The sequence below is a fragment of the Salvelinus alpinus genome, chromosome 20 (assembly GCF_045679555.1).
Source record: "Salvelinus alpinus chromosome 20, SLU_Salpinus.1, whole genome shotgun sequence".
NCBI lineage: Eukaryota > Metazoa > Chordata > Actinopteri > Salmoniformes > Salmonidae > Salvelinus > Salvelinus alpinus.
In genome coordinates this window covers 16,795,582-16,816,967 of record NC_092105.1, presented here as the reverse complement: position 1 = coordinate 16,816,967, position 21,386 = coordinate 16,795,582, and the positions used below count along the sequence as shown (strand labels likewise).

The 21,386-nt window shown below is 45.6% G+C and overlaps 1 protein-coding gene across 6 annotated transcripts in view; it reads left to right on the top strand.

The window, feature by feature from the left end:
* The window catches only part of LOC139546390 (interleukin-1 receptor accessory protein-like 1), a 561,546-nt gene that overhangs the window by 225,267 nt on the left and 314,893 nt on the right, over positions 1-21,386 (top strand). For all 6 annotated transcript variants that reach the window (XM_071354724.1, XM_071354726.1, XM_071354723.1 and 3 more), the window contains exons 4-5: positions 2,330-2,516; positions 13,813-13,966. In XM_071354724.1, coding sequence (XP_071210825.1) covers positions 2,330-2,516; positions 13,813-13,966 — 341 coding nt within the window. The remainder of the gene's footprint in view (positions 1-2,329; positions 2,517-13,812; positions 13,967-21,386) is intronic.

Below are 21,386 nucleotides of genomic sequence, written 5' to 3'. Positions count from 1 at the left end.
CATGTGTGGTTCCCACAGTGAAGCATGGAGGAGGAAGTGTGATGGTGTGGGGATGCTTTGCTGGTGACACTGTCAGTGATTTATTTACAATTCAAGGCACTCTTAACCAGCATGGCTACCACAGCATTTTGCAGCGATACACCATCCCATCTGGTTTGTGCTTAGTTGAACTATAATTTGTTTTTCAACAGGACAATGACCCAACACACTTACAGGCTCTGTAAGGGCTATTTATTGCAGGGGAAACGGTGTTGCAGTCGTCTAGTGGGCTAAATGCCTTTTATGCTCGCTTCGAGGCAAGCAATGCTGAAGCATGCATGAGAGCACCAGCTGTTCCGGATGACTGTGTGATCACGCTCTCCATAGCTGATGTGAGCAAGACCTTTTGACAGGTCAACATCCACAAGGCCACGGGGCCAGACGGATTACCAGGACATGTTTTTTTGCCCCACCTTTATTTAACCTCTATTGGGTATGTGAGATGTTAGCGTCCCACCTCTTCAACAGCCAGTGAAACTGCTGGGCGCCAAATTCAAATACAGAAATACTCATTATAAAAATTCAGAAAACATTTTTTTTTTTTACATAGGTTTGAAGATGAACTTCTTGTGAATCCAACCACGGTGTCAGATTTAAAAAATGCTTTACGGCGAAAGCATACCTTATGATTATTTGAGAACATAGCCCAGCAGACAAATCATTACAAACAGTAACCAGCCAAGTAGAAGAATTACACAAATCCGAAATAGAGATAAAATGAATCCCTTACCTTTGATGATCTTCATATGTTTGCACTCAGCAGACATTCATTTACTCAATAAATGTTCCTTTTGTTCGATAAAGTCTCTTTATATCCAAAAACCTCAGTTTTTTGTTCGCGCGTTTTCTTCAGTAATCCACAGGCTCAAACGCAGTCAAAACAGGCCGACAAAAAAATCTAAATTCTATCTGTAAAGTTCATAGAAACATGTCAAACGATGTTTATATTCAATCCTCAGGTTGTTTTTAGCCTAAATAATTGATAATATTTCAACTGGACAATAACGTCGTCAATATGAAAGGTAAACAAGAAAGGCACTCTCTCGGTCGCGCGCATGAAAAAGCTCTGTGACACTTTAGGGTCCACTCATTTAGACTGCTCTTACTTCCTCATTTTTCAGAATACAAGCCTGAAACAATTTCTGAAGACTGTTGACATCTAGTGGAAGGCATAGGAACTGCAATTTGAGTCCTAAGTCAATGGATACTGTAATGGCATTGAATAGAAAACTACAAAACCAAAAAAGAACTACTTCCCGAATGGATTTTTCTCAGGTTTTTGCATGCCAAATCAGTTCTGTTATACTCACAGACATTATTTTAACAGTTTTGGAAACTTTAGAGTGTTTTCTATTCAAATCTACCAGTTATATGCATATCATATCTTCTGGGCCCGAGAAGCAGGCAGTTTAATTTGGGCATGCTTTTCATCCAAAATTCCGAATGCTGCCCCCTACCCTAGAGAAGTTAACCAGGTAGGCTAGTTGAGAACAAGTTCTCATTTGCAGATGCGACCTGGCCAAGATAAAGCATAGCAATTCGACACATACAACAACACAGTTACACATGGAATAAACAAAACATAGTCAATAATAGAGTAGAACAAAATAAAACAAAAAGTATATTTACAGTGAGTGCAAATGAGGTAGGATAAGGGAGTTAAGGCAATAAATTGGCCATTGTGGCGAAGTAATTACAATAAAGCAATTAAACACCGGAATGTGCAGAAGATGGATGTGCAAGTAGAGATACTGGGGTGCAAAGGATTTTACTCTGCTGCTACTCGCTGTTTATTATCACTTTACCCCCATGTACAAATGACCTCGACTAACCTGTACCCCCCCACCCCCCCACCAGACTCTGTACCAGTACCCCCCTGTATATAGCCTCGTTATTTATATTTAATTGTGTTACTATTTATTTTACTTTAGTTTATTTAGTCAACTCTGTTTCTTGCATTGCTGGTTAAGGGCTGGTAAGTAAGCATTTAACCGTTAAGTCTACACCTGTTGTGTTCGGCGCATGTGACAAATAAAAATTGGATTTGATGTGTGGTGCAGAAAAAACGACAAGCGAACCTGGGGAGCTTTGCATAGGATCTCTGTAGATGGTCTCTGTTCGGTTTGCTTCGGGTGCTCTTTTGAGTGGTCTGAGTTCCTTTTTTCACACTGCACAAGAAATGTAGCGAACCGCACTGAGTTCACAAAAATTGTCTGAAAAGGACCAAGTGTGAAAACTGTACTGTACTGTGAACCCTGTCAGTGACCTGTTTGTTGTTTCTGTGTTTCAGGAATTCAAGCTACTGTATGAAGGTATCCATGTCTCTTTATGTGGCTGAGAACGACACAGACCTGTGCTACAACTCTGTGATGAGACACATGGAGAAGGCGGAACTCAGCAAGAGCAAAGACATCACCTGTCCAGACATAGAGGACTACACAGAACCTGGGAAAGACCCCTATATCACCTGGTTCAAGGTGAGAGACCTGGCTAAGTGTGTGTGTGTGCTTATATTTGTCCTATTCCACACATGTACAAGTGTGTATTAATATGCATGTGTGTGTCACGCCCTGACCATAGAGAGCCTTTTATTCTCTATGTTGGTTAGGTCGGGGTGTGACTAGGGTGGGTATTCTAGGTTGTTTTATTTCTATGTTGGCCTGGTATGGGTCCCAATCAGAGGCAGCTGTTTATCGTTGTCTCTGATTGGGGATCATATTTAGGAAGCTATTTCCCCACTGTGTTTTGTGGGATCTTGTTTATGTGTAGTTGCCTGTGAGCACTCCATAGCTTCACGTATCGTTTGCTTTTTATTGTTTTGTGCGTTTCACGTCAATAAATATGTGGAACCCATATCACGCTGCGCTTTGGTTCGAATGTTCTTACGACGATCGTGACAGTGTGATTTGGAAATGTGTTTGTTACATATCTCAACTCTCCCTGAGACAACCTCAATGGAGAGTGTCTCTCTTAGGATTAAGTGCCTTGCTCAAGTTCAGAGCCACACATTTATCAACTTGTCATCTTGCGGATTCGAACGTACAACCTTCCAGTTACTGGCCAAACAATCTAACCGCTAGGCTACCTGCCTCCCTGGTGTGTGTGTGTGTGTGTGTGTGTGTGTGTGTGTGTGTGTGTGTGTGTGTGTGTGTGTGTGTGTGTGTGTGTGTGTGTGTGTGTGTGTGTGTGTGTGTGTGTGTGTGTGTGTGTGTGTGTGTGTGTGTGTGTCGGATTTACCTTGGCGGCTTATCCTTCCACAGTTGTTTGTACAGTATTTAAAAGGCCTGCCTGTAGGAAGCTTGACTGGGTCAGGTTATGCATGAGTCATATGGTCATAATGGGAGAATTACACCAGTCTGCAGGGCATAAGTACCAGGCCAGTCTGCAGGGCATCAGTACCAGGCCAGTCTGCAGGGCAGCAGTACCAGGCCAGTCTGCAGGGCAGCAGTACCAGGCCAGTCTGCAGGGCATCAGTACCAGGCCAGTCTGCAGGGCATCAGTACCAGGCCAGTCTGCAGGGCATCAGTACCAGGCCAGTCTGCAGGGCACCAGTACCAGGCCAGTCTGCAGGGCACCAGTACCAGGCCAGTCTGCAGGGCACCAGTACCAGGCCAGTCTGCAGGGCATCAGTACCAGGCCAGTCTGCAGGGCATCAGTACCAGGCCAGTCTGCAGGGCAGCAGTACCAGGCCAGTCTGCAGGGCACCAGTACCAGGCCAGTCTGCAGGGCACCAGTACCAGGCCAGTCTGCAGGGCACCAGTACCAGGCCAGTCTGCAGGGCACCAGTACCAGGCCAGTCTGCAGGGCATCAGTACCAGGCCAGTCTGCAGGGCACCAGTACCAGGCCAGTCTGCAGGGCATCAGTACCAGGCCAGTCTGCAGGGCACCAGTACCAGGCCAGTCTGCAGGGCACCAGTACCAGGCCAGTCTGCAGGGCACCAGTACCAGGCCAGTCTGCAGGGCACCAGTACCAGGCCAGTCTGCAGGGCACCAGTACCAGGCCAGTCTGCAGGGCACCAGTACCAGGCCAGTCTGCAGGGCACCAGTACCAGTGTAGAGGTTATTAAGGAGAATCACATGAATACAGTACATGAATACAGAGAGAGGAACAGACAGGGGAACAGAGAGAGGAACAGACTGGGGAACAAAGAGGGGAACAGAGAGAGGAACAGACAGAGGAACAGACAGGGGAACAGAGAGAGGACCAGACAGGGGAACAGAGAGAGGAACAAAGAGAGGAACAGACATGGGAACAAAGAGATGAACAGACATGGGAACAGACTGGGGAACAGAGAGAGGAACAGACAGGGGGACAGAGAGAGGACCAGACAGGGGGACAGAGAGAGGAACATACAGAGGAACAGACTGGGGAACAGAGAGAGGAACAGACAGAGGAACAGACTGGGGAACAGAGAGAGGAACAGACAGGGGGACAGAGAGAGGACCAGACAGGGGGACAGAGAGAGGAACAGACAGGGGACCAGACAGGGGGACAGAGAGAGGAACATACAGAGGAACAGACTGGGGAACAGAGAGAGGAACAGACAGGGGGACAGAGAGAGGAACAGACTGGGGAACAGAGAGAGGAACAGACAGAGAAGCAGAGAGAGGAACAGACAGGGGAACAGACAGAGAAGCAGAGAGAGGAACAGACTGGGGAACAGAGAGAGGAACAGACGGGGATAGAGAGAGGCACAGACAGGGGAACAGACCGGGGAGCAGAGAGAGGACCAGACATGGGGACAGAGAGAGGAACAGACTGGGGAACAGAGAGAGGAACAGACAGGGGAACAGATAGAGGAACAGAGAGCGGAACAGACACGGGAACAGAGAGATGAACATACAGGGGAACAGAGAGAGGAACAGAGAGAGGAACAGACAGAGGGACAGACAGGGGAACAGAGAGACGAACAGACAGGGGAATAGAGAGACGAACAGACAGGGGAATAGAGAGACGAACAGACAGGTTGGACAGAGAGATGAACAGAGAGAGTACCAGAGAGAGGAACAGAAAGGGGAACAGAGAGATGAACAGAGAGAGTAACAGAGAGAGGAACAGAAAGGGGAACAGAGCGATGGACAGAGAGAGGAACAGAAAGGGGAACAGAGAGAGTAACAGAGAGAGGAACAGAAAGGGGAACAGAGAGAGTAACAGAGAGAGGAACAGAAAGGGGAACAGAGAGAGGAACAGAAAGGGGAACAGAGAGAGTAACAGAGAGATGAACTGAGAGATGAACAGAGAGAGGAACAGAAAGGGGAACAGAGAGAGTAACAGAGAGAGTAACAGAGAGAGGCACAGAAAGGGGAACAGAGGGCTTTCAGTAACATGGGAATCATTTTTCACACACGCTGATGAGGAGTGAACTCGTGGTATTCATCTTTGCCCTACGGAAAAGTAAGAGAGCGGAATGGAGTGTTTGCGTGTGCCCTCTAAATGCTCTTAGCCTAAAATATCTATTATCTGACTCTTGAGTTACCTTTACTCACCTGAGTTCTCCCCTGTTGAGGTAATGCATGGCCTGCGGATCACAGAACTCATCCCAGAGAGTGGCCCAGGCCAAACTAATCAAAGGCATATCAGCGGTAGATTAGCCGGTCGGGCTCGACCTCCAGGTTTACCCAGAATTCAATGAAGGCGTGGTTAATGACTTGGAGCACTGGAACCTGAAGTTATTTGGACTGCTATGCAGCCCAGCTGATTGGATCCCAGGTTGCCGCGAGCAACGGTGGAATAGAATCTATTGAGCCAGGGTTATCCCTGCCAGAGATGGAGGAGAGTACCTGGAGAGATGAGCCATACAGTCTTCCCACACACACACACACACACACACACACACACACACACACACACACACACACACACACACACACACACACACACACACACACACACACACACACACACACACACACACACACACACACACACACAGAAAAACACACATTCACATTATTTTGCCAGTGGATACTTTTTAAAAGACAGTGTGTGTCCGAACCGTTCAGAGAACACTAAATCTGGATTATTCAGTGTAATAAACATCCAATAAGTAAAATACCTCAGGTTACTAAATCATCTTCCCATATGGCTTCTCTCTCTCTGGCAGTGATACACTATGATTCCACTGCTCACTTCACAGTCTTCATACTGTCTGAATAAAATATGGCCTCTGATTTGTCTCCTTTTCCCTGGTGGCCTTTACTGTCATACACGCCACTATCCAAAGAAACATTGACAAAGGCATCATGTATAGGCCATCTCAACAGAATCTCCTCTGTTGTTGTTGGTGTATAGGCCATCTCAACAGAATCTCCTCTGTTGTTGTTGGTGTATAGGACATCTCAACAGAATCTCCTCTGTTGTTGTTGGGGTATAGGCCATCTCAACAGAATCTCCTCTGTTGTTGTTGGTGTATAGGCCGTCTCAACAGAATCTCCTCTGTTGTTGTTGGGGTATAGGCCATCTCAACAGAATCTCCTCTGTTGTTGTTGGTGTATAGGCCGTCTCAACAGAATCTCCTCTGTTGTTGTTGGGGTATAGGCCATCTCAACAGAATCTCCTCTGTTGCTGTTGGTGTATAGGCCATCTCAACAGAATCTCCTCTGTTGTTGTTGGTGTATAGGCCATCTCAACAGAATCTCCTCTGTTGCTGTTGGTGTATAGGCCATCTCAACAGAATCTCCTCTGTTGCTGTTGGTGTATAGGCCATCTCAACAGAATCTCCTCTGTTGCTGTTGGTGTATAGGACATCTCAACAGAATCTCCTCTGTTGTTGTTGGGGTATAGGCCATCTCAACAGAATCTCCTCTGTTGTTGTTGGGGTATAGGCCATCTCAACAGAATCTCCTCTGTTGCTGTTGGTGTATAGGCCATCTCAACAGAATCTCCTCTGTTGTTGTTGGTGTATAGGCCATCTCAACAGAATCTCCTCTGTTGTTGTTGGGGTATAGGCCGTCTCAACAGAATCTCCTCTGTTGTTGTTGGTGTATAGGCCATCTCAACAGAATCGCCTCTGTTGTTGTTGGGGTATAGGCCATCTCAACAGAATCTCCTCTGTTGTTGTTGGTGTATAGGCCATCTCAACAGAATCTCCTCTGTTGCTGTTGGTGTATAGGCCTTCTCAACAGAATCTCCTCTGTTGTTGTTGGGGTATAGGCCGTCTCAACAGAATCTCCTCTGTTGTTGTTGGGGTATAGGCCATCTCAACAGAATCTCCTCTGTTGTTGTTGGTGTATAGGCCGTCTCAACAGAATCTCCTCTGTTGTTGTTGGTGTATAGGCCATCTCAACAGAATCTCCTCTGTTGTTGTTGGTGTATAGGCCATCTCAACAGAATCTCCTCTGTTGTTGTTGGTGTATAGGCCGTCTCAACAGAATCTCCTCTGTTGTTGTTGGTGTATAGGACATCTCAACAGAATCTCCTCTGTTGTTGTTGGTGTATAGGACATCTCAACAGAATCTCCTCTGTTGTTGTTGGTGTATAGGACATCTCAACAGAATCTCCTCTGTTGCTGTTGGTGTATAGGACATCTCAACAGAATCTCCTCTGTTGTTGTTGGTGTATAGGCCATCTCAACAGAATCTCCTCTGTTGTTGTTGGTGTATAGGACATCTCAACAGAATCTCCTCTGTTGTTGTTGGTGTATAGGCCGTCTCAACAGAATCTCCTCTGTTGTTGTTGGTGTATAGGACATCTCAACAGAATCTCCTCTGTTGTTGTTGGTGTATAGGCCGTCTCAACAGAATCTCCTCTGTTGTTGTTGGTGTATAGGCCGTCTCAACAGAATCTCCTCTGTTGTTGTTGGGGTATAGGCCGTCTCAACAAAATCTCCTCTGTTGTTGTTGGTGTATAGGACATCTCAACAGAATCGCCTCTGTTGTTGTTGGTGTATAGGCCATCTCAACAGAATCTCCTCTGTTGTTGTTGGTGTATAGGCCATCTCAACAGAATCTCCTCTGTTGCTGTTGGTGTATAGGACATCTCAACAGAATCTCCTCTGTTGTTGTTGGTGTATAGGCCATCTCAACAGAATCTCCTCTGTTGCTGTTGGTGTATAGGCCATCTCAACAGAATCTCCTCTGTTGTTGTTGGGGTATAGGCCATCTCAACAGAATCTCCTCTGTTGCTGTTGGTGTATAGGCCATCTCAACAAAATCTCCTCTGTTGTTGTTGGTGTATAGGACATCTCAACAGAATCTCCTCTGTTGTTGTTGGGGTATAGGCCATCTCAACAGAATCTCCTCTGTTGTTGTTGGTGTATAGGCCGTCTCAACAGAATCTCCTCTGTTGTTGTTGGTGTATAGGCCGTCTCAACAGAATCTCCTCTGTTGTTGTTGGTGTATAGGACATCTCAACAGAATCTCCTCTGTTGCTGTTGGTGTATAGGCCATCTCAACAGAATCTCCTCTGTTGTTGTTGGGGTATAGGCCGTCTCAACAGAATCTCCTCTGTTGTTGTTGGTGTATAGGCCGTCTCAACAGAATCTCCTCTGTTGTTGTTGGTGTATAGGACATCTCAACAGAATCTCCTCTGTTGCTGTTGGTGTATAGGCCATCTCAACAGAATCTCCTCTGTTGTTGTTGGTGTATAGGCCATCTCAACAGAATCTCCTCTGTTGTTGTTGGTGTATAGGCCATCTCAACAGAATCTCCTCTGTTGTTGTTGGGGTATAGGCCGTCTCAACAGAATCTCCTCTGTTGCTGTTGGTGTATAGGACATCTCAACAGAATCTCCTCTGTTGTTGTTGGTGTATAGGCCATCTCAACAGAATCTCCTCTGTTGTTGTTGGGGTATAGGCCGTCTCAACAGAATCTCCTCTGTTGTTGTTGGTGTATAGGACATCTCAACAGAATCTCCTCTGTTGTTGTTGGGGTATAGGCCATCTCAACAGAATCTCCTCTGTTGCTGTTGGTGTATAGGACATCTCAACAGAATCTCCTCTGTTGTTGTTGGTGTATAGGCCATCTCAACAGAATCTCCTCTGTTGCTGTTGGTGTATAGGACATCTCAACAGAATCTCCTCTGTTGTTGTTGGGGTATAGGCCATCTCAACAGAATCTCCTCTGTTGTTGTTGGGGTATAGGCCATCTCAACAGAATCTCCTCTGTTGCTGTTGGTGTATAGGACATCTCAACAGAATCTCCTCTGTTGTTGTTGGGGTATAGGCCGTCTCAACAGAATCTCCTCTGTTGTTGTTGGTGTATAGGACATCTCAACAGAATCTCCTCTGTTGCTGTTGGTGTATAGGCCATCTCAACAGAATCTCCTCTGTTGTTGTTGGTGTATAGGCCGTCTCAACAGAATCTCCTCTGTTGTTGTTGGGGTATAGGCCGTCTCAACAGAATCTCCTCTGTTGTTGTTGGTGTATAGGCCATCTCAACAGAATCGCCTCTGTTGTTGTTGGGGTATAGGCCATCTCAACAGAATCTCCTCTGTTGTTGTTGGTGTATAGGCCATCTCAACAGAATCTCCTCTGTTGCTGTTGGTGTATAGGCCATCTCAACAGAATCTCCTCTGTTGTTGTTGGGGTATAGGCCGTCTCAACAGAATCTCCTCTGTTGTTGTTGGGGTATAGGCCATCTCAACAGAATCTCCTCTGTTGTTGTTGGTGTATAGGCCATCTCAACAGAATCTCCTCTGTTGTTGTTGGTGTATAGGCCATCTCAACAGAATCTCCTCTGTTGTTGTTGGTGTATAGGCCATCTCAACAGAATCTCCTCTGTTGTTGTTGGTGTATAGGCCGTCTCAACAGAATCTCCTCTGTTGTTGTTGGTGTATAGGCCGTCTCAACAGAATCTCCTCTGTTGTTGTTGGGGTATAGGCCATCTCAACAGAATCTCCTCTGTTGTTGTTGGTGTATAGGCCATCTCAACAGAATCTCCTCTGTTGTTGTTGGTGTATAGGCCGTCTCAACAGAATCTCCTCTGTTGTTGTTGGTGTATAGGACATCTCAACAGAATCTCCTCTGTTGCTGTTGGTGTATAGGACATCTCAACAGAATCTCCTCTGTTGTTGTTGGTGTATAGGCCATCTCAACAGAATCTCCTCTGTTGTTGTTGGTGTATAGGACATCTCAACAGAATCTCCTCTGTTGTTGTTGGTGTATAGGCCGTCTCAACAGAATCTCCTCTGTTGTTGTTGGTGTATAGGACATCTCAACAGAATCTCCTCTGTTGTTGTTGGTGTATAGGCCGTCTCAACAGAATCTCCTCTGTTGTTGTTGGTGTATAGGCCATCTCAACAGAATCTCCTCTGTTGTTGTTGGGGTATAGGCCGTCTCAACAGAATCTCCTCTGTTGTTGTTGGGGTATAGGCCGTCTCAACAAAATCTCCTCTGTTGTTGTTGGTGTATAGGACATCTCAACAGAATCGCCTCTGTTGTTGTTGGTGTATAGGCCATCTCAACAGAATCTCCTCTGTTGTTGTTGGTGTATAGGCCATCTCAACAGAATCTCCTCTGTTGCTGTTGGTGTATAGGACATCTCAACAGAATCTCCTCTGTTGTTGTTGGTGTATAGGCCATCTCAACAGAATCTCCTCTGTTGCTGTTGGTGTATAGGCCATCTCAACAGAATCTCCTCTGTTGTTGTTGGGGTATAGGCCATCTCAACAGAATCTCCTCTGTTGCTGTTGGTGTATAGGCCATCTCAACAAAATCTCCTCTGTTGTTGTTGGTGTATAGGACATCTCAACAGAATCTCCTCTGTTGTTGTTGGTGTATAGGCCATCTCAACAGAATCTCCTCTGTTGTTGTTGGTGTATAGGCCATCTCAACAGAATCTCCTCTGTTGTTGTTGGGGTATAGGACATCTCAACAGAATCTCCTCTGTTGTTGTTGGGGTATAGGCCGTCTCAACAGAATCTCCTCTGTTGTTGTTGGTGTATAGGCCGTCTCAACAGAATCTCCTCTGTTGTTGTTGGTGTATAGGACATCTCAACAGAATCTCCTCTGTTGCTGTTGGTGTATAGGCCATCTCAACAGAATCTCCTCTGTTGTTGTTGGTGTATAGGCCATCTCAACAGAATCTCCTCTGTTGTTGTTGGTGTATAGGCCATCTCAACAGAATCTCCTCTGTTGTTGTTGGGGTATAGGCCGTCTCAACAGAATCTCCTCTGTTGTTGTTGGGGTATAGGCCATCTCAACAGAATCTCCTCTGTTGCTGTTGGTGTATAGGACATCTCAACAGAATCTCCTCTGTTGTTGTTGGGGTATAGGCCGTCTCAACAGAATCTCCTCTGTTGTTGTTGGTGTATAGGACATCTCAACAGAATCTCCTCTGTTGCTGTTGGTGTATAGGCCATCTCAACAGAATCTCCTCTGTTGTTGTTGGTGTATAGGCCGTCTCAACAGAATCTCCTCTGTTGTTGTTGGGGTATAGGCCGTCTCAACAGAATCTCCTCTGTTGTTGTTGGGGTATAGGACATCTCAACAGAATCTCCTCTGTTGTTGTTGGTGTATAGGCCATCTCAACAGAATCTCCTCTGTTGCTGTTGGTGTATAGGACATCTCAACAGAATCTCCTCTGTTGTTGTTGGGGTATAGGCCATCTCAACAGAATCTCCTCTGTTGTTGTTGGTGTATAGGACATCTCAACAGAATCGCCTCTGTTGTTGTTGGTGTATAGGACATCTCAACAGAATCTCCTCTGTTGTTGTTGGTGTATAGGCCATCTCAACAGAATCTCCTCTGTTGTTGTTGGTGTATAGGACATCTCAACAGAATCTCCTCTGTTGTTGTTGGTGTATAGGCCATCTCAACAGAATCTCCTCTGTTGTTGTTGGTGTATAGGCCGTCTCAACAGAATCTCCTCTGTTGTTGTTGGTGTATAGGACATCTCAACAGAATCTCCTCTGTTGCTGTTGGTGTATAGGCCATCTCAACAGAATCTCCTCTGTTGTTGTTGGTGTATAGGCCATCTCAACAGAATCTCCTCTGTTGTTGTTGGTGTATAGGCCATCTCAACAGAATCTCCTCTGTTGTTGTTGGGGTATAGGCCATCTCAACAGAATCTCCTCTGTTGTTGTTGGTGTATAGGCCATCTCAACAGAATCTCCTCTGTTGTTGTTGGTGTATAGGCCATCTCAACAGAATCTCCTCTGTTGTTGTTGGTGTATAGGCCATCTCAACAGAATCTCCTCTGTTGTTGTTGGTGTATAGGCCATCTCAACAGAATCTCCTCTGTTGTTGTTGGTGTATAGGCCATCTCAACAGAATCTCCTCTGTTGTTGTTGGTGTATAGGCCATCTCAACAGAATCTCCTCTGTTGTTGTTGGTGTAGAGGCCATCTCAACAGAATCTCCTCTGTTGCTGTTGGTGTATAGGACATCTCAACAGAATCTCCTCTGTTGTTGTTGGGGTATAGGCCATCTCAACAGAATCTCCTCTGTTGTTGTTGGTGTATAGGCCATCTCAACAGAATCTCCTCTGTTGTTGTTGGTGTATAGGACATCTCAACAGAATCTCCTCTGTTGTTGTTGGTGTATAGGCCATCTCAACAGAATCTCCTCTGTTGTTGTTGGTGTATAGGCCATCTCAACAGAATCTCCTCTGTTGTTGTTGGTGTATAGGCCATCTCAACAGAATCTCCTCTGTTGTTGTTGGTGTATAGGACATCTCAACAGAATCTCCTCTGTTGTTGTTGGTGTATAGGCCATCTCAACAGAATCTCCTCTGTTGTTGTTGGTGTATAGGACATCTCAACAGAATCTCCTCTGTTGTTGTTGGTGTATAGGCCATCTCAACAGAATCTCCTCTGTTGTTGTTGGTGTATAGGCCATCTCAACAGAATCTCCTCTGTTGCTGTTGGTGTATAGGCACATCTCAACAGAATCTCCTCTGTTGTTGTTGGTGTATAGGCCATCTCAACAGAATCTCCTGGGGGGTTGGCCTCTCGCCTCTGTTGTGTGGTGTATAGGCCATCTCAACAGAATCTCCTCTGTTGTTGTTGGTGTATAGGCCATCTCAACAGAATCGCCTCTGTTGTTGTTGGTGTATAGGCCATCTCAACAGAATCTCCTCTGTTGTTGTTGGTGTATAGGACATCTCAACAGAATCTCCTCTGTTGTTGTTGGGGTATAGGCCATCTCAACAGAATCTCCTCTGTTGCTGTTGGTGTATAGGCCATCTCAACAGAATCTCCTCTGTTGTTGTTGGTGTATAGGCCATCTCAACAGAATCTCCTCTGTTGTTGTTGGGGTATAGGCCATCTCAACAGAATCTCCTCTGTTGTTGTTGGTGTATAGGCCATCTCAACAGAATCTCCTCTGTTGTTGTTGGTGTATAGGCCATCTCAACAGAATCTCCTCTGTTGTTGTTGGTGTATAGGCCATCTCAACAGAATCTCCTCTGTTGTTGTTGGTGTATAGGCCATCTCAACAGAATCTCCTCTGTTGTTGTTGGTGTATAGGCCGTCTCAACAGAATCTCCTCTGTTGCTGTTGGTGTATAGGCCATCTCAACAGAATCTCCTCTGTTGCTGTTGGTGTATAGGCCGTCTCAACAGAATCGCCTCTGTTGTTGTTGGTGTATAGGCCGTCTCAACAGAATCGCCTCTGTTGTTGTTGGTGTTCATGAGATCACAATCCAACACTGGTTTCTATGGTATGATGATTGCATTTGTTGGTGTCAATTGCACTCTAACTCCATGTTGTATTGTGTGTGTGTGTGTGTGTGTGTGTGTGTGTGTGTGTGTGTGTGTGTGTGTGTGTGTGTGTGTGTGTGTGTGTGTGTGTGTGTGTGTGTGTGTGTGTGTGTGTGTGTGTGTGTGTGACACCCAGGAGTGTCGTCCAAAGCAGTGGCGGGCCTCCATCCTCCAGAGGAGAGATACATTGTCCATCAGAGAGGTAAAGGAAGACGACATCGGCAACTACACCTGTGAGGTCACCTTCGGTGGCTTCGTGGTGCGCAGGACCACCGAGCTCACGGTCACAGGTAAGATGGAGTGAGGGATGCAGGGGTGTACTTGTTTAGGATATTACTTCACCGCAGTTCTTCTTTTTCACTTTTCTCCGTTCTACTTTTTAGCGATAGTGTGGTATGTTGGTTGTAGGAGATTATCCCTCTCTCTCTCACGCACACACATACACCAACAACATCTTATATCTTCCCTTCGCAATTCAACATATTATGACGCACTAATTATACTTAGTTACAGGGTTAATTACACTTGGTTACAGGGTTAATTATGCTTGGTTACAGGGTTAATTACACTTGGTTACAGGGTTAATTACGCTTGGTTACAGGATTAATTAGGCTTGGTTACAGGGTTAATTATGCTTGGTTACAGGGTTAATTATGCTTGGTTACAGGGTTAATTATGCTTGGTTACAGGGTTAATTATGCTTGGTTACAGGATTAATTAGGCTTGGTTACATGGTTAATTAGGCTTGGTTACAGGGTTAATTACGCTTGGTTACAGGATTAATTAGGCTTGGTTACAGGGTTAATTAGGCTTGGTTACAGGGTTAATTACGCTTGGTTACAGGGTTAATTATGCTTGGTTACAGGATTAATTAGGCTTGGTTACAGGGTTAATTAGGCTTGGTTACAGGGTTAATTATGCTTGGTTACAGGGTTAATTATGCTTGGTTACAGGATTAATTAGGCTTGGTTACAGGGTTAATTAGGCGTGGTTACAGGGTTAATTATGCGTGGTTACAGGGTTAAAACAGAATCAACTCAAAGGTTAACACACACACATCTCTCTACAGTGCTGTAGCCTCCTGCTGGTGTGTTAATTGCTGTTGGAGCGTTGGCCCATAATGCATTTCTTGGTCCAGATCAGCACATTAGCCAGCTGAGCACTGAGGCCCCTTGTACACAGACAGTTAAAGAGCCAGGACCAAGGTCAAGAACCAACACACACACAGGCACGCCTACGTGAATACACACGCCCTTGTATACACACACACTTGCATACACACATACTGTACACACACACGTATGCAAGCACACACACTTGCACGCATGTACGCACACACACACGCAAACATGCACTTACAAGTCCGCTGCACATGTACATTCTCCACAATGAGACACACAAACTCACAGCCGTGCTCAGTCAGCCTTAGCTGCAGGATGAGTTCCAGGGTTGAGGACATGCTCTACTCGGAGCAGCCCAGGTGCGTGCTCCGATGGCTGGGCATGAGGCAGTGGAGCATGGGGCCCTGCTTGTTCAACTGTGCTGATTAGGGTGGAGGGAAAGGTTAAACTCTGTTTTTATTTCTCTCTGTCTTTCTTTCTTTCCCCTTTTTACTCTCTATCGGTCCTCTCTCTCTCTCTACAGCTGATAGGTCGTGTCTGCCTTGGTTTGTTCTGTGAAAACCAGGAATCAGAAGAGTCTCTAGCAGCTAAAGGAGTCAGGCTGTGTAGACCATGCTACTGTTACTGTTACTGTTTACTTACTGTTTCCCTAGGCCTGGTTGAAGGCCTGTGTATTCCAGTGTAGATCTCTGTCTCCATATCTCCCTGTATATCCTGATACTGATAAGGCTGGTCATTAGGCTTGGGCGGTATACCGTATATACCACATCCTGGGGTATTTGGAAATAGCCACGTTTTTCAATACTGTTTAAACTATTTATTTGTTTTTTCAATACATTTCAATATTCATATCTACTTTTTAAGTAAATACCTGCAGTCAACTTGTGCAATACATTAGGAGAGTGCGTTCTTCATGTCACCTGTCACATCATTTTTCATAATGAAGCTTACCGGTAGTCTCCAGTCACATAGTGTTTGTTTACAAGCACACAACAACGAGAGACCAGAGCTTTGTTAGTCACTCACTGTTGTGCAGCACTCGGCATGTGATCTAGTTACAGTATAGAGTTCACAACGAAATGTTTGCCTGCTAGATATCTTATAACTATTAAGTTAACTGTCTAAAATGCTCTGCAGTTGAGGTTATGGTTTGGTCATTTATTAGCTAGTTAACTGTATACCTAAGTGGTTAGCTTCTTCCAAAATCAATCTTCTCTTGGTAACATCAGAGAACCCCCTCCTGGATCAAGAGCCTTGCTGTCTAATATGTGTTTAGTGTGTACAGCAAACTGTGAGTAGCATTTTTGAGTTACTTGTATAACTTTATGAGTTGGGATGTCTGTCCTGCAAATAGTTTAGGTCAGAGACTGTATAAAATGTTCGCAATGTGTTTGTTAGCATTTAGTTAGCATTCTCTATGGCATTTTACATATATTTGTTAGCATTGCTAACCTTTGGGGTTTTTAAATATCACCCTTCTGTTCAGAGGTGGTATTACTCAAAATTCCGGGATCGCACAAGGTAGGTATGAAGGTATAACAATCTGTACACCGCCCAAGCCTACTGGGCATTGGTCTTGTAGGAAAGGCACGGCTCCTTTCTCACTGAGCTGGAACAGGGAGATATACACTTCTCCTCCAACAACACCTCCTGTTGGACAAGGCAGGGGCGTGATCCCGGAAGCCAAGCTTCCTAATAGGTCATTGATGTCCAGTGTTTTATCCCCGGAAGAGCTCAATAAGAATGAGGCCGATAGGAAATAGATACACAACAATTCCCTTAATCACCGCTCACATCACGGCTGTGTGTGTGACTGTATGTGTGTCCGCGTGCTCGTGTGTGCAGTGTACCACTTTGTGTGTGTATGTGTGTGTCGTACTGTATGTTCAGCACGGTGTGTTCTGCATGTCGGATTGCTTGTGTGTTCATTTATTTCTACTGTGTGTGCAGTGTGCAGTGTAGAGTATGTTGTGTGTGTGTGTGTTCCTGTGTGTGTGCCTCTGTGTGTGTGTCTATGTCAATCAAATTCAGTCAATCAAATGTATTAATGAAGCCCTTTTTACATCAGAAACCCAGCCTAAAACCCAAACAGCAAGCAATGCAGATGTAGAAGCACGTGTGTGTGTGTGTGTGTGTGTGTGTGTGTGTGTGTGTGTGTGTGTGTGTGTGTGTGTGTGTGTGTGTGTGTGTGTGTGTGTGTGTGTGTGTGTGTGTGTGTGTGTGTGTGTGTGTGTGTGTGTGTTAGCGTGTCAGTGTGACCTCCATGTAATGGTTGAGGCCATAACAACTTTATGGAGGTTATAAATACAGAGCTTCCTGCCTAATGACATCGAGGAGAGAAGGAGGGAGGGAGGGAGGGAGGGAGGGAGGGAGGGAGGGAGGGAGGGAGGGAGGGAGGGAGGGAGGGAGGGAGGGAAGCAAAGTGTTACATGTGACATAGCGTAGCACTTTGTCTCTTTCCCTGTCCATCTTTCGCAGTCTTTTTGTGTCAGTGTAGAGGTTGATAGCTAAAGCGCTCACATCCTCTCTGCATGTCTGCCTAGTTTATTTGATGTTACAGCTCCTAGGTTCTGACACAAACATGCTGGCCTCATAGGAGGAACTAGAAGCCTTCTGAAATCAAATGAACTGTCAACACACACACACACACACACACACACACACACACACACACACACACACACACACACACACACACACACACACACACACACATTTACAACTGCCTGAGGTCCCTCTCTCCGTGTTCACAGTAATGGAGTGTCAGTGACTCGTCAAAAACAAGGGGGAAGTAATTTCCTGTGACACACAAGTCTCACAGTGGGGTGTGTTCCCTATCTTAACCTTAACCATTAGGGGATGACAAAATACATGATCCTGGATCAGTTGTTGGGGGTAACTAAACTCTGACCACAATGCTCTATTTATCCTGGAAGTGTAAGCAACGTTTTTACAACAAACAAGCACATCTCCAGTCATTGTGGGCTGCAGTCCTGCTGGTTTTCTATGTACCTGGTCGTTCATTCTTACATGTCTAAGCTATTGGGGGGGGGGGGGGGGGGGTTCTAAGTTGACATCTGAAATTGTTTTTAGATGGCCATACTGTGGATCATTTGGCTTTTTGATTTTACATTTTAGGACCCCTTTAGGTATAATCAAATATATACAAAAATTATTTGCAAATTTTTTTTATTTGGCTTTTACTACTAAAGCCTGTAGAAACATGGAATAACACATTGATAAATGGCACAAAGAACAGCCCAAAAATAAATCATAAGGAACAAGGTTTTAAAGTGTTTGTCCTAAATCTAGGAGATCTAAGAAAGCTCAGGAAATATATATATATTTTTTGTTACACATATTTAAACCGTTTTTTGGGTAGGTACAAAACTACATTCAAACTTCCATTATTTAAAAAAAAAAGGTGCCGGTTACCTTTAGACGAGTCCTGTGACACGTGTGGGGTCATAGAGGAAAACGGAGAACACAGTCGTGTTCGTGAGAATCTCCCCTTTCCACAGTGAGGTCACATTAGTTTGTAGCCCAAACAGTTCTGACGCTACAAACAGAAGTTAGCACATCGGCGGTACCGACTTCACACAAACACACTAACACACACACACACACACACACACACACACACACACACACACACACACACACACACACACACACACACACACACACACACACACACACACACACACACACACACACACACACACACACACACACACACACATACATGTACAACTGCCTGAGGTCTCTCTTCGTGTTCACAGTAATGGAGTGTCAGTGACTCGTCAAAAACAAGGGGGAAGTAATTTCCTGTGACACACAAGTCTCACAGTGGGGTGTGTTCCCTATCCTAACCTTAACCATTAGGGGATGACAAAATACATGATCCTGGATCAGTTGTTGGGGGTAACTAAACTCTGACCACAATGCTCTATTTATCCTGGAAGTGTAAGCAAAGTTTTTACAACAAACAAGCACATGTCCAGTCATTGTGGGCTGCAGTCCTGCTGGTTTTCTATGTACCTGGTTGTTAAATGATTGATTAATGTCTCTGATTTGCTCACAACTCACCTGGTGTTCCAGGTCTGAATCAGTCCCTGATTAGAGGGGAGGGATGGACAATAGCAGTGCTGAGGCCCTCAAGGTCCATAGTGGAATCGTCCAGTCTAAAAGCAGGATTTCACCAGTTGCATTACTGCTTGTTTTTGCTTTGCCTTAAATTATTTATTGGTATAATTTATTGATATCATGTATTGGTATAATTTATTGGTATAATTTACTGATATAATTTATTGGTATAATTTATTGATATAATATATTGCTATTATTTATTTATATCAATTATTGGTATCATTTATTGCTATCATTTATTGCTATCATTGATTGGTATCATTTATTGGTATCATTTATTGATATCATGTATTGGTATCATTTATCAATATAATTTATTGGTATCATTTATTGCTATCATTGATTGGTATCATTTATTGGTATAATTTATTGATATCATGTATTGGTATCATTTATCAATATAATTTATTGGTATCATTTGTTGGTATCATGTATTGGTATCATTTATTACATTTACATTTACATTTAAGTCATTTAGCAGACGCTCTTATCCAGAGCGACTTACAAATTGGTGCATTCACCTTATGATATCCAGTGGAACAACCACTTTACAATAGTGCATCTAACTCTTTTAAGGGGGGGGGGGGGGGTTAGAAGGATTACTTTATCCTCTCCTAGGTATTCCTTAAAGAGGTGGGGTTTCAGGTGTCTCCGGAAGGTGGTGATTGACTCCGCTGACCTGGCGTCGTGAGGGAGTTTGTTCCACCATTGGGGTGCCAGAGCAGCGAACAGTTTTGACTGGGCTGAGCGGGAACTGTACTTCCTCAGAGGTAGGGAGGCGAGCAGGCCAGAGGTGGATGAACGCAGTGCCCTTGTTTGGGTGTAGGGCCTGATCAGAGCCTGAAGGTACGGAGGTGCCATTCCCCTCACAGCTCCGTAGGCAAGCACCATGGTCTTGTAACGGATGCGAGCTTCAACTGGAAGCCAGTGGAGAGAGCGGAGGAGCGGGGTGACGTGAGAGAACTTGGGAAAGTTGAACACCAGACGGGCTGCGGCGTTCTGGATGAGTTGTAGGGGTTTAATGGCACAGGCAGGGAGCCCAGCCAACAGCGAGTTGCAGTAATCCAGACGGGAGATGACAAGTGCCTGGATTAGGACCTGCGCCGCTTCCTGCGTGAGGCAGGGTCGTACTCTGCGAATGTTGTAGAGCATGAACCTACAGGAACGGGTCACCGCCTTGATGTTAGTTGAGAACGACAGGGTGTTGTCCAGGATCACGCCAAGGTTCTTAGCACTCTGGGAGGAGGACACAATGGAGTTGTCAACCGTGATGGCGAGATCATGGAACGGGCAGTCCTTCCCCGGGAGGAAGAGCAGCTCCGTCTTGCCGAGGTTCAGCTTGAGGTGGTGATCCGTCATCCACACTGATATGTCTGCCAGACATGCAGAGATGCGATTCACCACCTGGTTATCAGAGGGGGGAAAGGAGAAGATTAATTGTGTGTCGTCTGCATAGCAATGATAGGAGAGACCATGTGAGGATATGACAGAGCCAAGTGACTTGGTGTATAGCGAGAATAGGAGAGGGCCTAGAACAGAGCCCTGGGGGACACCAGTGGTGAGAGCACGTGGTGCGGAGACAGATTCTCGCCACGCCACCTGGTAGGAGCGACCTGTCAGGTAGGACGCAATCCAAGCGTGGGCCGCGCCGGAGATGCCCAGCTCGGAGAGGGTGGAGAGGAGGATCTGATGGTTCACAGTATCAAAGGCAGCCGATAGGTCTAGAAGGATGAGAGCAGAGGAGAGAGAGTTAGCTTTAGCAGTGCGGAGCGCCTCCGTGACACAGAGAAGAGCAGTCTCAGTTGAATGACTAGTCTTGAAACCTGACTGATTTGGATCAAGAAGGTCATTCTGAGAGAGATAGCAGGAGAGCTGGCCAAGGACGGCACGTTCAAGAGTTTTGGAGAGAAAAGAAAGAAGGGATACTGGTCTGTAGTTGTTGACATCGGAGGGATCGAGTGTAGGTTTTTTCAGAAGGGGTGCAACTCTCGCTCTCTTGAAGACGGAAGGGACGTAGCCAGCGGTCAAGGATGAGTTGATGAGCGAGGTGAGGTAAGGGAGAAGGTCTCCGGAAATGGTCTGGAGAAGAGAGGAGGGGATAGGGTCAAGCGGGCAGGTTGTTGGGCGGCCGGCCGTCACAAGACGCGAGATTTCATCTGGAGAGAGAGGGGAGAAAGAGGTCAAAGCACAGGGTAGGGCAGTGTGAGCAGAACCAGCGGTGTCGTTTGACTTAGCAAACGAGGATCGGATGTCGTCGACCTTCTTTTCAAAATGGTTGACGAAGTCATCAGCAGAGAGGGAGGAGGGGGGAGGAGGGGGAGGAGGATTCAGGAGGGAGGAGAAGGTGGCAAAGAGCTTCCTAGGGTTAGAGGCAGATGCTTGGAATTTAGAGTGGTAGAAATTGGCTTTAGCAGCAGAGACAGAAGAGGAGAATGTAGAG